The sequence below is a fragment of the Armigeres subalbatus genome, chromosome 3 (assembly GCF_024139115.2).
Source record: "Armigeres subalbatus isolate Guangzhou_Male chromosome 3, GZ_Asu_2, whole genome shotgun sequence".
Taxonomy (NCBI): domain Eukaryota; kingdom Metazoa; phylum Arthropoda; class Insecta; order Diptera; family Culicidae; genus Armigeres; species Armigeres subalbatus.
In genome coordinates this window covers 405,050,529-405,071,812 of record NC_085141.1, presented here as the reverse complement: position 1 = coordinate 405,071,812, position 21,284 = coordinate 405,050,529, and the positions used below count along the sequence as shown (strand labels likewise).

General features: G+C 36.5%; 1 protein-coding gene across 6 annotated transcripts in view; it reads right to left on the bottom strand.

Moving 5' to 3' along the window:
* The window catches only part of LOC134227044 (fasciclin-3-like), a 311,319-nt gene that overhangs the window by 33,274 nt on the left and 256,761 nt on the right, over positions 1-21,284 (bottom strand). For all 6 annotated transcript variants that reach the window (XM_062708246.1, XM_062708248.1, XM_062708250.1 and 3 more), the window contains 6 exons: positions 20,555-20,669; positions 20,276-20,484; positions 20,071-20,202; positions 19,815-20,006; positions 19,572-19,750; positions 14,694-14,955 (listed from right to left, as the gene is read on the bottom strand). In XM_062708246.1, coding sequence (XP_062564230.1) covers positions 14,694-14,955; positions 19,572-19,750; positions 19,815-20,006; positions 20,071-20,202; positions 20,276-20,484; positions 20,555-20,669 — 1,089 coding nt within the window. The remainder of the gene's footprint in view (positions 1-14,693; positions 14,956-19,571; positions 19,751-19,814; positions 20,007-20,070; positions 20,203-20,275; positions 20,485-20,554; positions 20,670-21,284) is intronic.

Below are 21,284 nucleotides of genomic sequence, written 5' to 3'. Positions count from 1 at the left end.
GTGGAAGAGAAGAAGGCGGGGTGGAAAATTCATTTTCAGTGCAAAATTAAAACAAATCGGCTGGCTCTCCCATACTAAAATCCAAGATGGCTGATTCGTGAATTTGGCAGATTGGAACACCTAGTGGTGTATTCATCTTGGTATCGATAGTAACCTCAAATTCTATTTAAAGTAGATGAGAGTTCTTTCGTAGCTTGGTTGATTAAAAACACCAGTCGACCGAAGAAAACACATTTTTAAAATCAAAATTTTCCACATAATGTACATATTCGCATCGAAGGTTTCCAGAACACTGTTAATAGATGGGAGTGTTTTTGACACAACATGAATAGAAGTCGTTACTTTCTTCACTCACAACATGTTAATGAGTTCGTATACTTGAGCTCACTCGTGACCGCCGAAAACGATAACAGCAGAGACATTTGGAGATCTACCCCGAGCATCACATTTAAGGAAAAAATGTCGCAGTAACTTGCTTGTGACTAAATCTGGTCACAGATAAGTTGCAGTAATCTATGTGATACATGTGTGCTGCTTGGGACGTGACAATAAATCGTACTAACTTTTTAGTCAGGAAAACACTTCGATAAAATAAAGATCGCCAAAAGGCGCATTAAACTGGTAGTCCTCCAAGTGCATGAAACCTCAATAATAATTCTTAATGGTGATCCGATGGGCAAAAGAAGGCAAGGTGCTAGTGATTGGGTGGAGCAAAACCAGATACATCTTTAACGTATGGCACATACAAAAATGGAATATTCATTGTTAAGCCTAGTGACCAGCAAAACCATCGCGTTTGTTTTGAATTACTGATCATCTACTAATTCCATCTTCTCCGTTATTTTCCAAAATTAGAATATATAAAAGATGCCGTTATTAAGTTTTCGAGATGATCAATGTGATCGATACATTTATGTGACGTTTCGCACAGGTACGTGAGGCAAAATCTAATTTGCTAATATACATGAAAAAATTATTTCTCTTAAAATATAGTTTTCTCGTGAAGATTATTTTCCTGAATGTTCTTCTTAACATAACACATTAATTTGTTCAAGAACGTGCATGTAGCTATAAGGACTGTATCAAAAATATGTTATACATGAATAAAATGGGATTTATTTAACATAAATGCTCCTCCAATTCTATTGTTGGGTCGCTGCAGGAAATGTTCCAATTACGCTTCCATACTAACGGCAACAGATTCGCAGTCGTCAAAATCGCGTTGCGTGTGTTTGGAGGAACCTTAATTTGGTAAAACACCAGCATTGTAAACAAATCTATCATTTTATCTTCTAAGCAAAGATACTGATAAATAGGATTTTGATCTTAGCAATCTATCTGCTTGGTGAACAAATTACAAAATTCGTCATGGAGAGAAAAAACCCGCATTTTGTCCGAAATCCGTCCATCCGAAATCCGTCCGCCCGAAATCTTATCCTGTTCATATGCTTCTTCGTCAACTTTTTCGCTATTTAAATGGAAAGTGGGTTTTGAAATTTACGTAACAAAAGTCAAAAACAAATTGCTACCCAGGAAACGCGGAGTTTCAAGTAATTTGTTCCTGTGTTGGCTATAATTGTGTTAAAATTGCTTGTGTTTGAATCGAAATTTGTAATGTATTAAATGAGCTCAGCGGAAAATGAATCAAAGGAGCCTATTCTCAAGGGTCGTATTGATCTACATGTATAGGGTAAGTGTACCGGTTTTGGCTACCTTAGTGCCTAATTTGGCCAACCCTGAAAAATAATAAAATATTTTCCAAGAAGGAAAGAAGCACAAGGGATTAATATCCTGTTAGAGCTAATAAAACAACTGATAATTGCTTTATTTGTTTCTGTTGAGAATTCTTCGAAATTTACACAGAAAATCCTTTATAAAAAATCTTCGAAGTATCCGCGAGAAACTCACGAGAAATGATTCGGCATTTCCACGTAAAATTCTTCAAAACAGTAGATTGTTCAAAATGTAGAATTCAATAAAAAATTCCTAGGTTATCAACGGAAAATTGGTCGGATTTTTTGACCGGAAGCGACTGACGGCCGAACTGAGAATTTGTCCGCAAAAACCGCCCACAAATGTCGTCTGTGGGCGAAACGATCGTTGGCTGAAATGGTTTTTCTTACAGTATAGGCCATTTGGCCGAAAATGTCTTTTGACCATTCAGCAAAATTCCGTAGCCGCTCTACCTTTAAATCGGTACTGGCCTTCAGGCCAAATGTCATCTAGCCAAGCACCATTGAGCAGAACTAAGCGTTTAACGGAAACTGTTATCGGGTCAAAACATATTTGACCGAAATTGTAGTTTAGTCGAAAGCGACAGGTCGTACTGGGTCAAACCATTTTCCTAATGGGATTTGGTTAGATGACTTTTGGCTTAAAGGCCAGTATCAACCTCAAAAGTAGAGAGGATACGAAATGTTCGGCCTTCTCGCCGTAAATGTCTGTTGGTCAAACGGATGGACATTTTTGACTAAATTACCCTTTCAGTAATTGACATTTGGCCGTATGACCTTGGCCCCAACGACATATTCGGCCAAATGGCCCATTCTGTTAAATGACCATTTCGGCCAAACGGGTCAAAAATCGGGTCAAATGAGTCAATCTGGGTAACGAGGGCTAGATTATAATATTGTATGTACGAACTTTCTTCTGGAAGGAGATTCTGTAGAGTAGAGTGGGGCAAGAATGCGCGTGGGGTAAGAGTACGTTTTCGATTTTTTGAAGTAATAAACAAAGATAAACTAGCAGCACTGCATCAGTTTGAAAGGCATTCTGGCCAACTGTTATCATGTGTAATTGTGAACAATTTGAATAAACAACAAGAAAGATATGGATTTAGATGATTTTTTGGTCATTTTACTAAAAATAATTGTGTTTCCGCAACTAGTATTTCATTACCATATATACGTACAACCAGGTGAACATTATACCATTTCGATAACCTATTGTATAGAGTACTTTATGGTGCAGAACACCAATCCAGTTGTTTTTCCGAGAAGTGAAAACCATTGCTTAAATTTTGGGACATTTTGGGACTGTGGGGTAATAATACGCATGTGAATCTTCAAGTTCTGATGTCAAACCCGTATCTCCGGCCGAAATAAGCCTATTTCCAAAGCATAAAGATCCACAACTAAGAAAAGGAATAAAAATCGAAAATTATCATAAGTTTTAAGGATAAGTTGAAGTAATTTGGTGTTAGAAAGGACTTAGCGAACAAAGCACTGAAGCGAAATAATGAAATTGTATTAGGACTTGTTGTACATCTAAACATAGTACGAAAACACAATTTCATCTAAATGATAATTTTATTTAATCAATAGAATCATCCATAAATTACGCAACGCTTAGCTGGGAGGGGTTGCGAGATGTATGACGATCCATATAATTTTTGGAGGATTCATACAAAAAGTGTAAGATAGGGGGTAGGGGTGATCAAATATCCAAATTTTACGTTACGTGATTGGTGGACTTTCTTTAAGGACAATTCCTTTGTTTACGCCACGTGAAACGTAATATATTTTTACCTTTGTAGTTTTTTGTATATAAAAAAACAATGGTTTTTCGTATGGAAGTGCACATTTCTAGGACCCCCTCCCCCTTTGAGAGTTACGTAATCTTTAAACATGCCCTAATATATGTTCATTAAACATCAATTAAATGTTATTAACTCTCATTTGTGTTAATATATTCTTAAAGCGTATGATTAGATAAATGCGCACTCTTACCCCACCGGTGGGGTAAGAGTGCGTTTTTCACTTGTCTTGCAATAAGGGTTCTACGAAAACGAATCTCAATAATTTCAATATTGTTTCCGCTGGGTAATGTATAGGACGAGTATATAAATCATCGACGTTGATTTGATATGCAGAAGTTTGCTTCATAAGGCCCACATGATCGATTGAAAACTAAGTGCGTACTCTTGCCTCACTCTACTCTATTCATTCCGTGGATTCGCATAAGTGTCTCTGCTTATGGAACCACACCACCCATTTTTGGCTCTTCATACAGGGGTCTGAGGAAATAAAACATTTACAACTGACAACGAACAACTGACAACTGATTTCTTGATTTCGTTTCGTTTCGCTAAATTACAAAAATTTCTCTAGAAAAACCTAGCTTTTCACGAAATTTAACGGAATTCCGCGGAATTTGGAAACAAATTTAATCTTAAACCATATTGCCTCGTACGGTCGTGTATCATCAAAAATTTTGGCTGCACCGCTGAGCGTAATCGAAAAGCTGTTTTCAAAACTTAATGTTATACAAATTTTTCTATTACCGCTTACTTATTGCGGATCTTTTCAATTTTTTCCGTTTTGCGAATTCCGTAAAGTTCTTCAGCTGTCAAAGTTCTACCGCAAGCCTGAAAATCTTCAATACACTGACACAAAAATCTGATATTTGGCGTTGTCATCGTAGAATGCCATGCCAAGCAGCAGAGAAAAAGTTTTCTTCTATAAGACGTCTTCAGTGTGTTGTTAGAAATGTCTAACAGGAAACGAAAAGTATCTTTAACTATTCTATCCTATTTTTTTTTTTCGAAAAGTGATCCGACTCAACATTTATGACGTCAGGCCAGAGGCGACTCGTCCATACGTTCTACCTGTTCATAGAACAGGTAACCATTTTTAGGTTAGAAGTAGGAAATTAAGGGCAAATAATTTACTCAGTAAATATTTTAAACAAAGCTTCACGTAATATTTCCAATGATTTTAACATCTAAACATCTAAATATACAAAATATTTCGTAGGCAGATCAAGTCAACGCCACATGCTTGGCGTATACAGTCAAATTGCAGCTAACTGTGTGTTTCCCCGTCACCCCACACCCCATCGCATAGAAAGCCGTACGACCCATAATGAAGAACCAACAGCAACGCTGCCAGAAGTCAAATTTAAAGTTTTGCCATGCACTCTAACTTTCACTTACTCAGAGACTGAGTAAAATTGTATTGCTATCTCTTTTTTCTCATGGAAATTTTACTCAGTTTCCGTCAAAAGCGGGACTACTCATAGCTATGAGTTGTCCTGCTTTTGGCGGAAACTGAGTAAAATTTCCGTGAGAAGAAAAGAGAAGGCAATAATTTTACTCAGTCACTGAGTAAGTGAAAGATAACGTGTGACAAATGATTTGAAATAATTTCCTCCTTGGTATGCTCACTCGTTCTCTACGCGCAGAGAACCAGCGTGAGCGTTGCACGCTTAAAATCAAAAACACAGAGATGTGTTTGCATCACACAAAACGGACCTAATGCGGAACATCCCCTAGATAAGCGACAGTTACACAGGCACAAAAATGCCTCGTACGGTCGTGATAACGGTCCTTTTCAACATGTAAACGTTTGTACAGATTCCTTGTTTCATGAGGAACCAAATACTGTTGAAAATATTGAAATCCAAGCTTCAATAAAACCACACGAGCTATTTTTGTGGCTGTGTAACTATCGCTCATCTAGGGGATGTTCCGCATTAGGTCCGTTTTGTGTGATGCAAACACATCTCTGTGTTATTGATTTTAAGCGTGTTGCCAGCTTGCTCCGTTTCCTCACATCATCCTCTTTCGCATGCGAAGCAAGCACGTTTAGATGCAAGCTCTGCTATGCGCGCAGCAACAGTCAAACCCGTTCGACGCGCTGCGAGAACAATCAACGACGCGACGCACCTTCGGTTAGACTCGATCGTAGTGTCAGGCTGTGCTTTGCCGAAAGGCGCACCGCGCACGCTTTCGTTCATACTTCGATGATTGGAAACAATTTGTTTTTCTTTTTTATCCTGATGAATATGCAATGCATCAAGAACAATATTAAATTAATGTTTGCGTTTTCAAAAGAGACATTAAATAATGCTTTTTCACGAATACTCAAAATCAATCAACATAGAGAAAAAGGTATAGTTTTCACTAAATTTGAAGAATTAAATAACTGGAACACATTTCAGCTTCTAAATGTGACTCATTGGTCGTCACAATCTGGGGTCGCATCAAACAATAATTGTATAATCATATACTAATTATATACTATAATTATTGTACTAATAATGGTTAATAACATTTCTTTCATAGCAACAAAAAATGTGAGAATTTAAATATTAGCGGCGATGGGACCCGTGTACCCCGAATGGTGAATGAGCCGATTTGAAAGATCTCTATTCTGAACAATATCCAGTTATTTCCAACTGTTACCAGGTTGGATTTTAGACGATTTGCGAGAGTTTCAAATTTTAAGTGCATCTAAATTTAATTCATGTTTGTAACAAAAGAGATTAATAAGCTATTTATTGTTTTGTAAATCCTTTCCATTCAAATTGTTTTTTTTTTCTGATATTTGGTTAAGTTGTACAAGAAAATGTCGTAATATTAGATTAAATGCACAACTTTCATTCGAAACCACTCAGCTTGATGAATATTTTTTTTATCAGCATGGTAGAACAGGTGTAGCAAAAGTCCACGAGACGCCCCTGCGTCAGGCTCAGAGTGTAAATGTAATCATATATGAACTGCCTATGATCGCATATTTGTAACAATCGACAAAAGTAGGCATGGGAGAAATGGAACGATGAAATTTGTGATACGCATAAGTATGCAAATCTTAATGATTTTCTAAAATTTCCCAAAAATTGCACAATCACTTTATCCAGTTGAAATCTTCGGTAAAAACATTTCCATCACAAACTAATTGCGAAATCTTTTGTACATAGCGCATGGCGTACCGACAATAAAATTTTTCAGTGTTACGATAATGCGATCACTTTGCTTAATGTTACAAAACAACTTGCTAGTTTTTTCTAGTTTTTTGGAACAAACTTTCTTATTTCATCTGGTCAACTGGAAGAATTATCTATTTGGAGATGATTCATGAGCTTATCTCAAAATCGACAAAAATGCAAATGTTACAAATATGCGATCATGGGCAGTGAATCAGATCAGTATAACTTTGTCAAATAGGTAGGCCGTGAAAGGTGCAGAGGATTTTTCTAGTGAGCAAATGTATGCTATTGACAACCCTCTATCTGCGTATATGCCTGGCAGATAAATGAGTATCCCACTAGATATAAAATAAAATCCATGCATCCATTTCCTGGTTTTGAGTTAGCTCAATACCAGAAAATCAAGCTAAGGCAATATGAAGTATGCTTCAGCATAAATACATATTTCTTTAGTGAAATATGATTTTTAACAGAATTTGAACCCGAACACAAAAAACCCACAATTTCCATATTTTTATATACTTACTGATATAAAACTGAACTGATATAGAATTGATCAGATTCGGGAGCACACACTTCACGATGAATTCCTTTGAAAGCGGCATTAATGCTGGGGTTTTAACTTATCGCCAACGGGAACGCGTCAATTTATCACATACTGCTTCTTCTGTTACTATAACTCTATTGGTCGCAAAGCAGTTATTTGTCTTCGAAAAAATGAAATCAGAATTGCATTCATAATTTAAAACCAATTCAATCAAAATTCCACGGAAAAAAATTCGTTTCGTTTCGTAAAATTTCGAATTAAATGGACCTTGATTTCGTATCGTTTCGAAGTCTCGAAAGTAAATTTATATTTCGTTTTGATTCGTTTGAATCAACATAGACGCTTTAAATTTCGTTTCGTTTCGTTTCGTTAGAAAAAAGTGTGTTATCGCATACCCTTTCTGATTGTGCTGCGCAATGAAGCAATCATTCACTTTGACATCGTTTCGAAGTTCGGCGGTCCGATAACTGCAAAACTGATGTACCTATCGAACTGAAGTTAGACAGCATTGCAGTTAAATTACTTACAATTATCAATCGTCTATTGTACAAAGAATTTTCCGTAGAAATCCAAAAAATCCCTGGAAATCCCTAATAGTTTTCTGTTGAGAACCAAAGATTTTTTTTATAGAAATCTACATTTTCAACAATCCTTCGCGGAAATTTAAAAAAAAAATACGTTTAAATTGCGGGGAATTTCTCGTGAAATTTCCAGAGAATTTTCCATAAAAGTTCTTCAGAGTCTCACACCGAAATTTTTGAGATTTTTTTTTGTTTTAACTTTGGCTATGGCAAACTAGCCGCCTTAATTATTGTAGATTAAGATAACCAACGTTAATAAACTTTCAATTATGAAAAGAAGAACTTTCCGTGTATATCCCGAAGATTTTCCTATAGAAATATGGAACGGTTTCTGCTAAAATTCCAAACAATTTTAGAGCTGAGAGCTTCTCTTGGTAATTCCATAGAATTCTCGAAACTTAGTAGTTCCCGAGGAAAATCCAAAAATAATTATTAATTATAAATAATAATAATTATATTTTGGAAAACTTGTAGAATTTTTTTTAGGAAGTTCATTAGCTTTTTCAAAAGATTCTTTCGTTAAAATTTTCCAGTAAACGCCTATTCACGCCGCCGCCGGCTAAAATGACTTTCGGTGTGACGACGAAAACGCCGCCACCACCGCCGCCGAATAATGGACCGGCGCAAACCTCTATTGTAAAGTTTCCCTTGACATTTTTTTTCTTACTGAGTTCATCGTGACATTTTTTCTTAAAGAGAAAAATGTTCAAATATCGCATTGTACATAATATCTCTTAACTCACGATACATCAAGAACAACCATTTTTTAGCTAACAGTCCGGTGATGGTTGGAACGATGCCTACAAAAGTACTCTCCTCGACTCAACACACGATGTAAAGATTCAAACTCCAGGACAATTGGGATATCTTACAACACCTCCCAAGACATATCTCGGGTACTTATTCAAAAGGACGTATGTGATTTTGTAAACAAAGATTCAAACGTCGATTTGTACAATCTGATAGCACTCCACGCAAACCAACAGCACCAACAGGTAGCCGAAGGCTTCCCTACCTTTCTGTGGTGATGGTTTGCGTGGAGTGCTATCAGATTGTACAAATCGACGTTTGAATCTTTGTTTACAAAATCACATACGTCCTGAATAAGTACCGATATAGTCTTATTTTGAGACGCAAGTGAAAGACAAATACTCGGAGGACATAATTGAGCTGATACCATGGTTTGGAACATCATGAAGGCTTTGGTTGATTCGATAGTCCATTTGATTTAAACTCCAGGACAATTTGGATATCTTATAACATCTCATATGCCTGGATTTGGAGAGATCTTACAATACATCATGTAAGACACAAGTGAAGGTATTTAAAAGTATCCAACGATAAATAAATTAAGTGAAATACTAGAAATTCTAGCAAAAAATCTTTTTTCGTCACATTCGGTTTACGTCCCCCTAATAAGTGACGTAAAAAGAGGATTGAGTGTACCGCAAGTAATGTGTTTCGCCAAATAAGAAAAACGCCTTTCTTCAACTTATAAATGGTGAAAAATCCGATTCCGTTTATTGACTTCCAGTTTACGTTGAGGTTCGATTGGGTCAGATGTGAATCCAACCTAATCTAATATTTTTTTGGCAGCAATCACCAATTGAGGTAGCTCCATAACTTGAGGAAAAAATCTGCCGAACTTCATACCCATGTATTTTATACGAGGTATGATCTTAGACTTTCCGTGCTCAAATTCCGTAAATCCTCTACTTTCAATCTCACATGAGAACAAAACCCGTAAACAAGTTTTCCAGAATGTAATACTATGTTCACACAACAGTCTGAATAACATGTTATTCAAATAATCGACAAAAGAAAGCTCATCAAGATAGCCGATTAACATGTTACAAGGCCCTAGTGCGAACATAGTATAAGGGAGCCAGCTAACCAATAACATCCTAGGCAATAACCACAAATGACATTAAATTGTTGATTACGCCTCTCCAATTAACTTATGTTACGATGCACAATTAAGCGTCGCTTTCAGCTTTAAATTCTTCGCGCGTCAAATACTAGGGTGGCTGACGGTTGACTAGCGCCTTTGCTCTGCAGAGGGAATCGCGCAAATAAAATTAATGAGCGATGATGTGTTTGACTGTGCTTGAGCCATTCTGCTCAGTTCAAAGATACTATATGGAAAAATTTGGCTTGTCCCCAAGTGATGTTCTTGAATTCTCGAATCGTTCTGAAGTCTAGGTCGTAATGCCTATGCGGTAACGGCCTTCAAAAAGTTCATGGCTAAATTCTTCCCAACAAGTCGTTAGATCTCTATGAAGAAATATTTCCAAATGGAAATACCTAATTGGAATTTCTAAGGGAAATTATGGACCAAACGGCCATTTCGAAAAAAAACGTTAAACCGATAGTTATTGGGTGGAAAAGTTTTGTACGCAGGTTTTTTTTCAAATGATCGTACACTTTTATCCAAACTTTGGGACCAGACTGAACAAGCCAGATTTTACTCACTTTTTTAATATTTAAGGATAAAAATAAAGTAAAATGAGTGTACCATGATCGGTAGAAGTTATAAAAATATATGCGGGAAATCATTTTGAAAACATTTATTGTACCGCTCATACAAAAATCTACTCCTCCGTTCAATTTTAGTCGCAACAAAAATAAGTGCCAGGTATTACGTGTTATAACAAAAATTTGGATAATATTATAATTCAGTGCACTTCGGTTGAATATTTTCAAAGGAACTAATCGTAGTTGGCTGTTACAATCAGCAAGTTTCGATCATGAATATTGTGACGATTCGAATATGATCATGATCAAGATGAATACACTACTAGGTGTTCCAATCTGCCAAATTTGTGTAAGAGAAGAAAATACGAGAAAGGCAAAAACGTAAACAAACTCGCTGGCTCTTCCATACTAAAATCCAAGATGGCCTCCAGCTTGGGTAGAGGTGACCAACGTTTCTAACATTTCACTATGGCTGTCCTTCATATTTATTTTGTATTCCTTTATTGTGCATTGCAACAAAATGACAACTTTTTTTTAATCATTTTCCAAGGCCCTCATAGATGTGAAAATTTTCTCCGCAGTACAAAAAGCACGTGATATCAAAGTAGTCATCGTTACAATCGACCCCGTGGCGACCAAATTTTCAAAAATATCAAAGTAGCTTTTTTTCTGGCGGATGTTTTCCTTAGGCGACTATCTGGCGCTCATTTTGTTGTTGCCATTACAAATAAGCGGAAGTGTAGATTTTATATGAGCGGTACAGTAGGGGAAGTGTCTAATTTGGCCAATCCTGAAAAATGCATTTTTTCCAAAAAATATCGAACAGTTTCAACAGTGAAGCAGCATGAGGGATATATCTCCTGTTAAAGCTAATAAAACCCTCGAAACTTGCTTTACCTTCGGAGTTATGGGAGAAACTAGCCAAATTAGGAACATGACCAAAACTGGTACAGTTCCCCTATTTAAGTTTGCTACAAGATTGATGTTTTATAACGAAATCATCATGATTGTTTGTTCCATTAAAATATGCGTGTTGCACTCAGCAAAGTTTTGCATATCTGATCGTATGACAGTTGCTTTTATAGCTTTTTAAAGACTATCCTCACGGAATCCAAATTTGAAAGTACTCACGTTTTCTATGGCACACCACTCAATGCGGAAGCAAAGTAAAACTGTCATTTTTATTATTCCACGCATGCTGCGACACAGCAAAGCTGAAATAATAAAAATGACAGTTGTGCGTTGCTTCCGTATTACTTTTAAACTTGGATTCTGTGCGGATTGTCCTCAAAAAATGATCAAATTATTACGTTAATCAGAATAACAGAATAACACAATGCTTGTTTACATGTGTCCCTCTGCTAATCTTCAGTTTCTATTTATTTCACACTTGCCACTCGAAAAAAGCCAATAAATTATTTTTGATAAAGTCATGCGGTGAGGTGATCAAAACGATCCAAATTATATAGGGGAGTGACGGCTTTGGCGGGTTTTGTTCTGTTGATGGCAGGGGGTTTTTTATGACTGACTAGGCTCAAGTTTTGCCTAAACATTCTTTGCATATCAAAGAATATTGTGGCCGAATTTAATATTCATCAAATTTGGTCGACAAAATCCTCGCTGCAAATATTAGAACAATTCCTGCCAAAGCCGTCTTTCCTCTAAAAATTTGTAAGTTTTTATTCTTTTCGATTTTTTGTTCGCCTTAGACAATCAGTTGTGTCATGTTTTCTTGAGTAAATGCAGCAATCTCTGGTATGAACAGATCCCAATAAAGCATGACAATTTATTTTTGAGTAAAATATGTTCAGATTTGTTGTCATTCTGTACTAATCAGTTAGTTACAAACGAGAGTAGAGTTTTGTGCTGTGTTAGTTTTGCCAATGTTAGATTACGATTAGTTGCAATTCAGCTTATTATTTATTACAATAATATAGCTTTATTATCAAAATAATTCTTGGTGCACAATGTTTGTGGCTTATGAACTAGTTCTTTGTTTGGTATCGCATCATTTGTTTGATTAGCTATTTTGTTCGCGTCCTACATGATGAGATAACATATATCGTTTATAGGTGTTCAATAGAAAATCTTTTTTTTTTCCTTTAACGAAGATATAATTTTTGAGCTTGTATGGCGTGCGCAATTGAATCGCAATTCAAAGAACTGCATATTGATTTGAATGGATGTGATGATATTCATATAAATGCTCAGTACAACAATTTACAAAGTCTATGAGACGAGTTAGATCTCATCAGTTGCTTAGTTAGAGCAGATTTTGACCTATGGGTGCCAATCTTCGTCAGCGAATCATGATTGACTTGAATTTTAACATGTAAGAAATTATTAGAAACTCGTTTTGTGCAAAGATCACTGTTGCAACAAGGTGATAGATAAGGTATGATACTAAGTTGTTTGTATAGATGTTAATCCAATTATGTTTGATCGCATAAGAAACTGAGTTAATATAACTACGGTTGTACGGATGATCAAATTTAAATTGTTTCCAATATTCAATCTACCGTGTGCAGATAACGAATGGCATGAATCTCAGGTGAAGTGTGTATCAATCGTGGTACAAACCTGTGTCTATATCTGATGTTTGTGATCTGTAGTAGTTGTGGCTGTAGCAGTAGTAATAACCGACCAATTATTCTATTCTCGATTATGTTAGCTGTGGCTTCGTTGCTAGTACCGACCATCCGGTGGCAGATGAATCTCCTCCCACTTAGTAGATTGCCATTTACACTAGTTTGGGGTTAGCCGTTTGGTGTGTTAATTGATGGATGTTCCCTCTTGGTTGACACTCGAACCAATATCATTTTACTCTAAACCCATTCCGTCGGAATGGGTGGACGTACCCTGAACCATTATTCTAAAGACCGGACCTATTTGATTATCTTTTTACCAATAGCAGAAAAGAAACATTCTCAAATGCACGCACAAACACACACCAAGTCACGCTATCTCGCAGAAAATTGAGCACTCATCCGCCTCTAATAGGTTTAATCCGATTTGCCATGATTCTGATATTTTCCTCTCGGTTGCAAATTCGCTACCGCTAAACTACAGCAACAGCAGCATCAGTGCTCATTTTCAGCCAATTAGTTGCACTAAGAGCTACTTGTCGCATTAAGTGGAAACTGCAAAAGGAGCGAGCAGAGGAAGAAGCACTCCGCCTTCTGGATTCGAAATGAAACTGCAAAGGATGTTCTAGCGTTAAGCATCGGGTGCTTGAAGCTCCTCGATTCGGTTTTTTATTGAACACACACAATGTCATTTACTCGCAACGATGACGATGAGCTGAATTTCCTTTGACTGAAACTTTTCTTTTCGTCTTAAATACTTATATGCTAATTGTACAATCGATTCTTAAAACATTAAGGGTGATAGAGAGCGGTTTTATTCAAGGAAGCAGCTAGTTTTTGAGTAAGGGAAAAAGGTCAGAGAGGAGATTAGCAGCTTTGCATTTTCACTAATTGCTATCGATAATTAGGATCTCGCTCCTCTCTTTGCCAGTGCTCAACAAATTCCGATATAATTGATTCTACAAAAATGCTAATCGATTCACTTTTTCTTTTCAATAAAATCCAAATAAAGAAGTAACATGGAAAGCTGGGAATGGACTCAATTTACAACAAACAAGATGATGATGATAATTTAAGTTAAATAGCAAACAAATGAAAGAAGCTTACGAACTAAAGGTGTCATGGTATAATATCAATATTCGCTTTACACTAACTTGATGAAGAATGTCGAAAACTATCGATACAAATTGGAACACCAATCACAACATTAATATAAGCCGAGCTATCTATGTTTTAATTCCTTTGAGCTTCGTAATCTCACTTTAAAATGAATAGAAGAACATTCGCGCATTTACACTGGACGGAATCGATTGTTTGAAACTGGTCTGTTAGGTTATTAAAAATTAACGCGCTTCCGATTCGAACACACAAACGGTTTAGTGTTATTGGCATGATTACGTATATAAGCTGACTGAAAAAGAGCAGAGCGAGAAAAGAGAAAGAGAGAAGAAAAAACCGAAGATCAGTTCTGGTTGAATTATCCCGATGAGGTGCGGTAAGGCGTTAGGGAACGGGAAAAAAATCATAACTTAGTAAGGACTCGATTCGCGACAGCCGTGGGAAGGAAATGAAGGTGTTATGTTCAACATGAAAGCGGAACTATCAACGGATAAAGAAAATAATTTGAATATCGGATGCCTGATGTGAGTAGTAGGTATTATTTATAAATTTTGTTCCACTGTTCAACTGATTAGCCGATTAGAAAGAATTTCGCATGGAGACGCATGGTGGTTGGTCCAGAGAAGTAAAACTATTTACAAGAAGAAAGAACACTGAATAAAGATAGGTGTCACTCACCTCGGAAGCACCATCTACCGGTGGCTCGGGCCATGATGATCAGTGCGATGGCAACCAGTACGATCAGTGCCGCCAGGACAATTCCGATGATGCCACCGACGCCAACGCCGCCCGACTCGTCCACTTCGGCATTCTGCGAACTGAGCAAAATGGTGTAGTCCTGCATGCCAACCTGGTTGGACGCCTGCAGCTGGTACCGTCTGGAGAGATCCTCCAGCGTGAGGCCGGCGATCGTGAGGGTGACGTTGTAGGCACCGTTTTCCTGCAAGGGAGGTGAAGAAAAAGGGGTTTAAGTATAGGAGAAAATCGATGTAAAAAATGTAAAACATGGAAATTAAAAAAAAATCGAATGTAGTACAAAGCGAGGGACTTCCTAGAACCATCGTTAATTTGGATTAAGATTCATTTCGGATAAGACCGTAAAAAGATTCTAAAAAAAATTGACATGGCGATGTTTCTAAAAGACTGCCAACATCTAATTAAGGAATTCCTTTTTTTAAAATGATGAGAAATGTCAAAAAAATGTCATGGCATTGCTATTGCTAATTTCGTAATAACTTTTTCCAAAAGTCATTTACAGTTCGGATTTTTTGATTAACATGTAGTACTTAAAGGGTCCTAAAACTTTGTCGAACTGATCATTGTTCTAAATACAAAGTGTGAGCCATGAGAGCGAGATTAAAAAAATGTCACGGAATGTCATGACATTAATGTCATCTGACAATAATTCGGCTCTCACGCCGCCAATATCATATTTAGAGAAAATACCTATTAGAAAAAAATTTCGGGTCATTTGAGGGCTACATGTTTATATGGAAAACATAATTGTGAATGAGTTGTGAGAAAAGTTATTAGCAAGTTCCATGACATCGATATGACATTTCCCGTCACTGATCCGAACTCTTGTTGAGGGACAATCCTTACGGAATCTAAAACTAAATACACTCGCGTTTTCAAGGGCACCCCATTCAAAACGGAAGCCACTCACAGCTGTCATTTTTATTATCACTGCGACGCACCAAAGTTGGAATGATACAAAGTACTGTTCTGCGTGGCTTCCGTTTTGAATGGGGTGCCCTTGAAAACGCAATTACATTTAGTTTTGAATTCCGGAAGGCTAATCATTAATGTTATTTGGAACTAAAGTGGATTTTACACGTCTGCTGATTTAAAAAAAAAATCCAGTGCCTTGTCCAAATAAATGATGTCAGGCTAAATGCCGTTGGAACGAATTTCGTTTGACCGAATGCCATTTGGCCAAATCGCATTTATAACAATAATTGGTCGTATGGTCGAGTACTTCGAATTATGAACTTATTTCGGAATATTGATTTGGCTTCTTCTTCATTCTTACGCCCATGCTGCTTCCTACTGGCTTATCGTTCACTTCTCCCTTCTTCCGTACTATCCTGTCTACTTTCCTTCATCTTCTCCTTTCTTCTGCTATCTATTTTGAATCTTTCTTATTCCATCTTTTTTTACTGTTCCGTATTTTATCTTCTTTTCTGATTTTCTGATTTTATGATTTTATGATTTTATGATTTTATGATTTTATGATTTTATGATTTTATGATTTTATGATTTTATGATTTTATGATTTTATGATTTTATGATTTTATGATTTTATGATTTTATGATTTTATGATTTTATGATTTTATGATTTTATGATTTTATGATTTTATGATTTTATGATTTTATGATTTTATGATTTTAAGATTTTAAGATTTTAAGATTTTAAGATTTTAAGATTTTAAGATTTTAAGATTTTAAGATTTTAAGATTTTAAGATTTTAAGATTTTATGATTTTATGATTTTATGATTTTATGATTTTATGATTTTATGATTTTATGATTTTATGATTTTATGATTTTATGATTTTATGATTTTATGATTTTATGATTTTATGATTTTATGATTTTATGATTTTATGATTTTATGATTTTATGATTTTATGATTTTATGATTTTATGATTTTATGATTTTATGATTTTATGATTTTATGATTTTATGATTTTATGATTTTATGATTTTATGATTTTATGATATTATGATATTATGATTTTCTGATTGTCTGATTTTCTGATTTTCTGATTTTCTGATTTTCTGATTTTCTGATTTTCTGATTTTCTGATTTTCTGATTTTCTGATTTTCTGATTTTCTGATTTTCTGATTTTCTGATTTTCTGATTTTCTGATTTTCTGATTTTCTGATTTTCTGATTTGCTGATTTTCTGATTTTCTGATTTTCTGATTTTCTGATTTTCTGATTTTCTGATCTTCTGATTTTCTGATTTTCTGATTTTCTGATTTTCTGATTTTCTGATTTTCTGATTTTCTGATTTTCTGATTTTCTGATTTTCTGATTTTCTGATTTTCTGATTTTCTGATTTTCTGATTTTCTGATTTTCTGATTTTCTGATTTTCTGATTTTCTGATTTTTTGATTTTCTGATTTTCTGATTTTTTGATTTTCTGATTTTCTGATTTTCTGATTCTGTTCTGATTTGTGATCTGACATCTGACTTTTATTTGAGAATTAAGGATTGAGAATTGAAAAATGAGAATTGAGAATTGAGAATTGAGAAATGAGGAATGAGAAATGGAAAATGAGTAATGAAATGAGAAATGAGAATTGAGAATTGAGAGAATTAAGAAATGAGAAATGAGAAATGAGGAATGAGAAATGAGGAATGAGGAATGAGAAATGAGGAATGAGAAATGGAAAATGAGTAATGAAATGAGAAATGAGTAGTGAAATAAGAAATTAGAAATGAGATATGAGAAATGAGATATGAGAAATGAGATATGAGAAATGAGATATGAGAAATGAGATATGAGAAATGAGATATGAGAAATGAGATATGAGAAACTAGAAATGAAAAATGAGGAGTTGGAAAATGGGAATTCTTAATCAGTATTTCAGTTTATTCATTTTTGATTCTTCATTTCGCATCCCTGATTTTCTTCTGATTTTCTGATTTTCTGATTTTCTGATTTTTTGATTTTCTGATTTTCTGATTTTCTGATTTTCTGATTTTCTGATTTTCTGATTTTCTGATTTTCTGATTTTCTGATTTTCTGATTCTGTTCAGATTTCTGATCTGACATCTGACTTTTATTTGAGAATTCAGGATTGAGAATTGAAAAATGAGAACTGAGAATTGAGAATTGAGAAATGAGGAATGAGAAATGGAAAATGAGTAGTGAAATGAGAAATTAGAAATGGGAAATAAGAAATGAGAAATGAGAAATGAGGAATGAGAAATGAGGAATGAGGAATGAGAAATGAGGAATGAGAAATGGAAAATGAGTAATGAAATGAGAAATGAGTAGTGAAATAAGAAATTAGAAATGAGAAATAAGAAATGAGAAATGAGAAACGAGATATGAAAAAATGAGATATGAGAAATGAGATATGAGAAATGAGAAATTTGAAATGAGAAATGAGAAACTAGAAATGAAAAATGAGGAGTTGGAAAATGGGAATTCTTAATCAGTATTTCAGTTTATTCATTTTTGATTCTTCATTTCGCAACCCTAACTTCTCACTTATCACTTTTCACTGCTTTCTTCATTTTACACTTTTACACACACTTTTAATTTCTACGTCTTATTTATCATTTTAAACTGAGAGAGGAAAAAACTAGTGATTGAGAAATGAGACCCGTCACTACCTACTTCTCACTTGCTACTAATCCATCGATGAGGAACTCTCATTCTCTGAATTTCCTTTCTCTCGCCTTTTGCTTCTTATTTTTCATCTCACACAATGATATATTGACTCGAGTCGAGTCAAGTACGAGACACTGAAGACGTAAAGGCATTCCACTAAAAAGCTCAAAATAATTTTCTTAACAGTACTTTACTTCTTCTTTTTTAACAAGCTTTATTCTATAAAAAGTAGACTAATAAATGATTCTCTTAATGTACGCGTTTAACCGAAAAAAGCCAAAAAAGTAAATAAATCTTGCTTCTAAAACATACTCTTTGGCCGATTCTTAGATGAAAGAATGTTTTACTTCTTCTTCAGAAGGTTTGCGTGAAATATGGGAAGTCGAGACAATTTTCAATCCGAAAAGTGTCTAGACTGGCACCTGGAATCGAACCCAGCCATCCTCAGCAAGGTTTTGCTTTGTAGTCGCGCATATTACCGCACGGCTAAGGAGGGCCCCCGAGGGATTTAATTATTTTGCATGAATCCTAACACTCAACTTTCCACCCTCACTCCCCCTATAGCATCACGTTTTTTGGTAACAGTCCCTTAAGGCGAAGGATTAGAAAATTTCTCGCTGAAGAATGCTTTTGGCCGGTGAACGCAGGGGAAAAATCAAAAGACTCTTTCCGCATAGCACGTATGCAATAAGGTCAAATGTTACTCAGCCGAAACACATTATGCCAAAACGATGAGAAGTGAGACTTAATTCTTTTCACTTCTCACTATAATAAACAAGACGAACGAAATGAGGCGTGAGACGTGAAATCTCACTTCTAATGTCTATCTTCTCATTAATCACTTCAAGCCCTACGCAACGATAGTTAGTGAGTAAAAGTGAGAAATGATGACTGAGAAGTGGGACGTCTTACGGCTTACCTAAAGCCTAACTTCTGAGTCTGAGAAGAAACAAGTAAAAATCGAGAAATCAGAAGTGAGACTACTTGCTAATTACTTCTCACTTTTCACAATGAGTTATGAGATTTTACTCCTAATTTGTTTCTTTTCACTTCTCACTCAACTTCTCATTCAACTAAATGGCATTGTGTCGAATGAAATAGTCTCTTGGGGGAAAATGATTTAAGACAAAGGCACAAAAGTTGCTTGATCTGACCTCGCATTTGTTTTAGAAATATTTCTCCTAACATAAAAACCTAACACTCACCAATCGCTCCGGGACACGAGCCGCGTACCGATCATGTTCCTGACCCTGTTCGATGGTCACTCCGTCCACAGTCCACGTAACCTGTGGCATTGGGTTGGCATGGATCGCCACTGTCACATCAACGGTGCGTCCCAGCGTCAGTCCATGGACGGTCGTTTCTGGCAAGGCTTGGGGAGCGTCTACGGAAACAAAACAAACAAAGTTAACCGCAAGAATGACGCGCGGAAACGAATTCGGACTTACAGTTGACAACAATCTGTAAACTAGTTTCGGACATTTCGTCCCGGTAGGCAACGTGTTTGGCACGGCAGATCAAATGCTTGCCGCTGTCGCTGGCCAGGATGTGTCGTCGCAGCGTCACGTAAACTGAGTAGCCTTGGTTTTCCTCCTCCTGGTATTCCGGTTGCGAGACTCCCTCGTAGATGGGTTCATTGTCTGTAGATGTTTAGAACAAATTGGTTATTAAAATTGAACGTTGATTCGCGTAGTTAGGACTCACCCAAGAACCAATACAAACTAGCGGCGGGGTTACCATATCGAGCGATACAATGGGCCACCATTTCGGTGTTGACCTCGAACGCAGATGCCGAAGTTGGCCTCTCCAACTGGATCTGGGGCTGTTCGGGTGCAACTATAATAGAATAAATCAATGTTAAAATTATACTTTTTTCACTTTTATTTCCAGGTAATAACCCAAATCGTACCTGCCACCACGACGTTGATGAACCCTTCGTTGCTTCGGTCGGTGTCGAAAAGCGAACACTTGAGCTGCCCGTTGTGGGCCGTCGTTATCCGATCGATTGTGACTCCGCAAGCACCCGCCTGGAAGCCTGCCCCAAAGTAACTCATCCCATCTTTCCCAGGATTGTCGGGATTTAATACCACCTGCTGGTTGCTGTTCGGTAAGGTGAATCTGTAACACGAAGGATGTTTTTATGGATGAAATATCAGAACACATTTCTTAAACACTGTTAAAAGCTTACGTGCAAAACTGAATCGGTCGCCCAACGCGACATAGAAGACTAACATTTCGCTGGTTTTCAGTTACTACAATTTCCTTGGGGTCAGTATCCACCTGCACTTGTGCTGTGATAAGAACTGAAAGTGGAAAAAGAAAAATGAAAGGTTGATTAGTTTCGGTAAGGAAGCGGGTGGATAATGAAAACGCTAAATTTACTGCAAGAATTCTGATAATCTAAAAGTTAACAAATTTACTTCGAACTTATGAAAGCACCATTTTTCCAATTCCTGGACCAAGTTCCTTCACTCATTAATCCCTCACTTAATCCTCGTTTCGATCTCTTGTCTTAATCCATTCTCGGAAAGTCATCGAGCGGAAGCGACGCCAATTCGCCTCCGCAGGAAAAAGGAGTCTGCAATCACTGCCGGCATCGTTTTTCGCACCGGAGGGAGACCGGGATCTTGTCGAGAGAGGAGGATGTTTGCGAATTCTTCCATGCCATGGAGCTTGTTAGTTTCTTCTATACTCGGTCGGCTGTCTTGAGCGTCGCCGCGCCGCCGGTCGTCCGCGTTGGCCCTGCTGGTGGTATTCATTAATTTTGTAGTGCCACGCGACGACACCCACGCTTGTGGTTGCCAAGGCTTTTGAGACCATCGGAACGGATGAGCGAACCGGAGATTCCGTTGATGCAAGGGATGAAGGGGCGGCTATTCGTCTTGGGAAAATGATGAAGATGCCAAGCGAAACAAGGA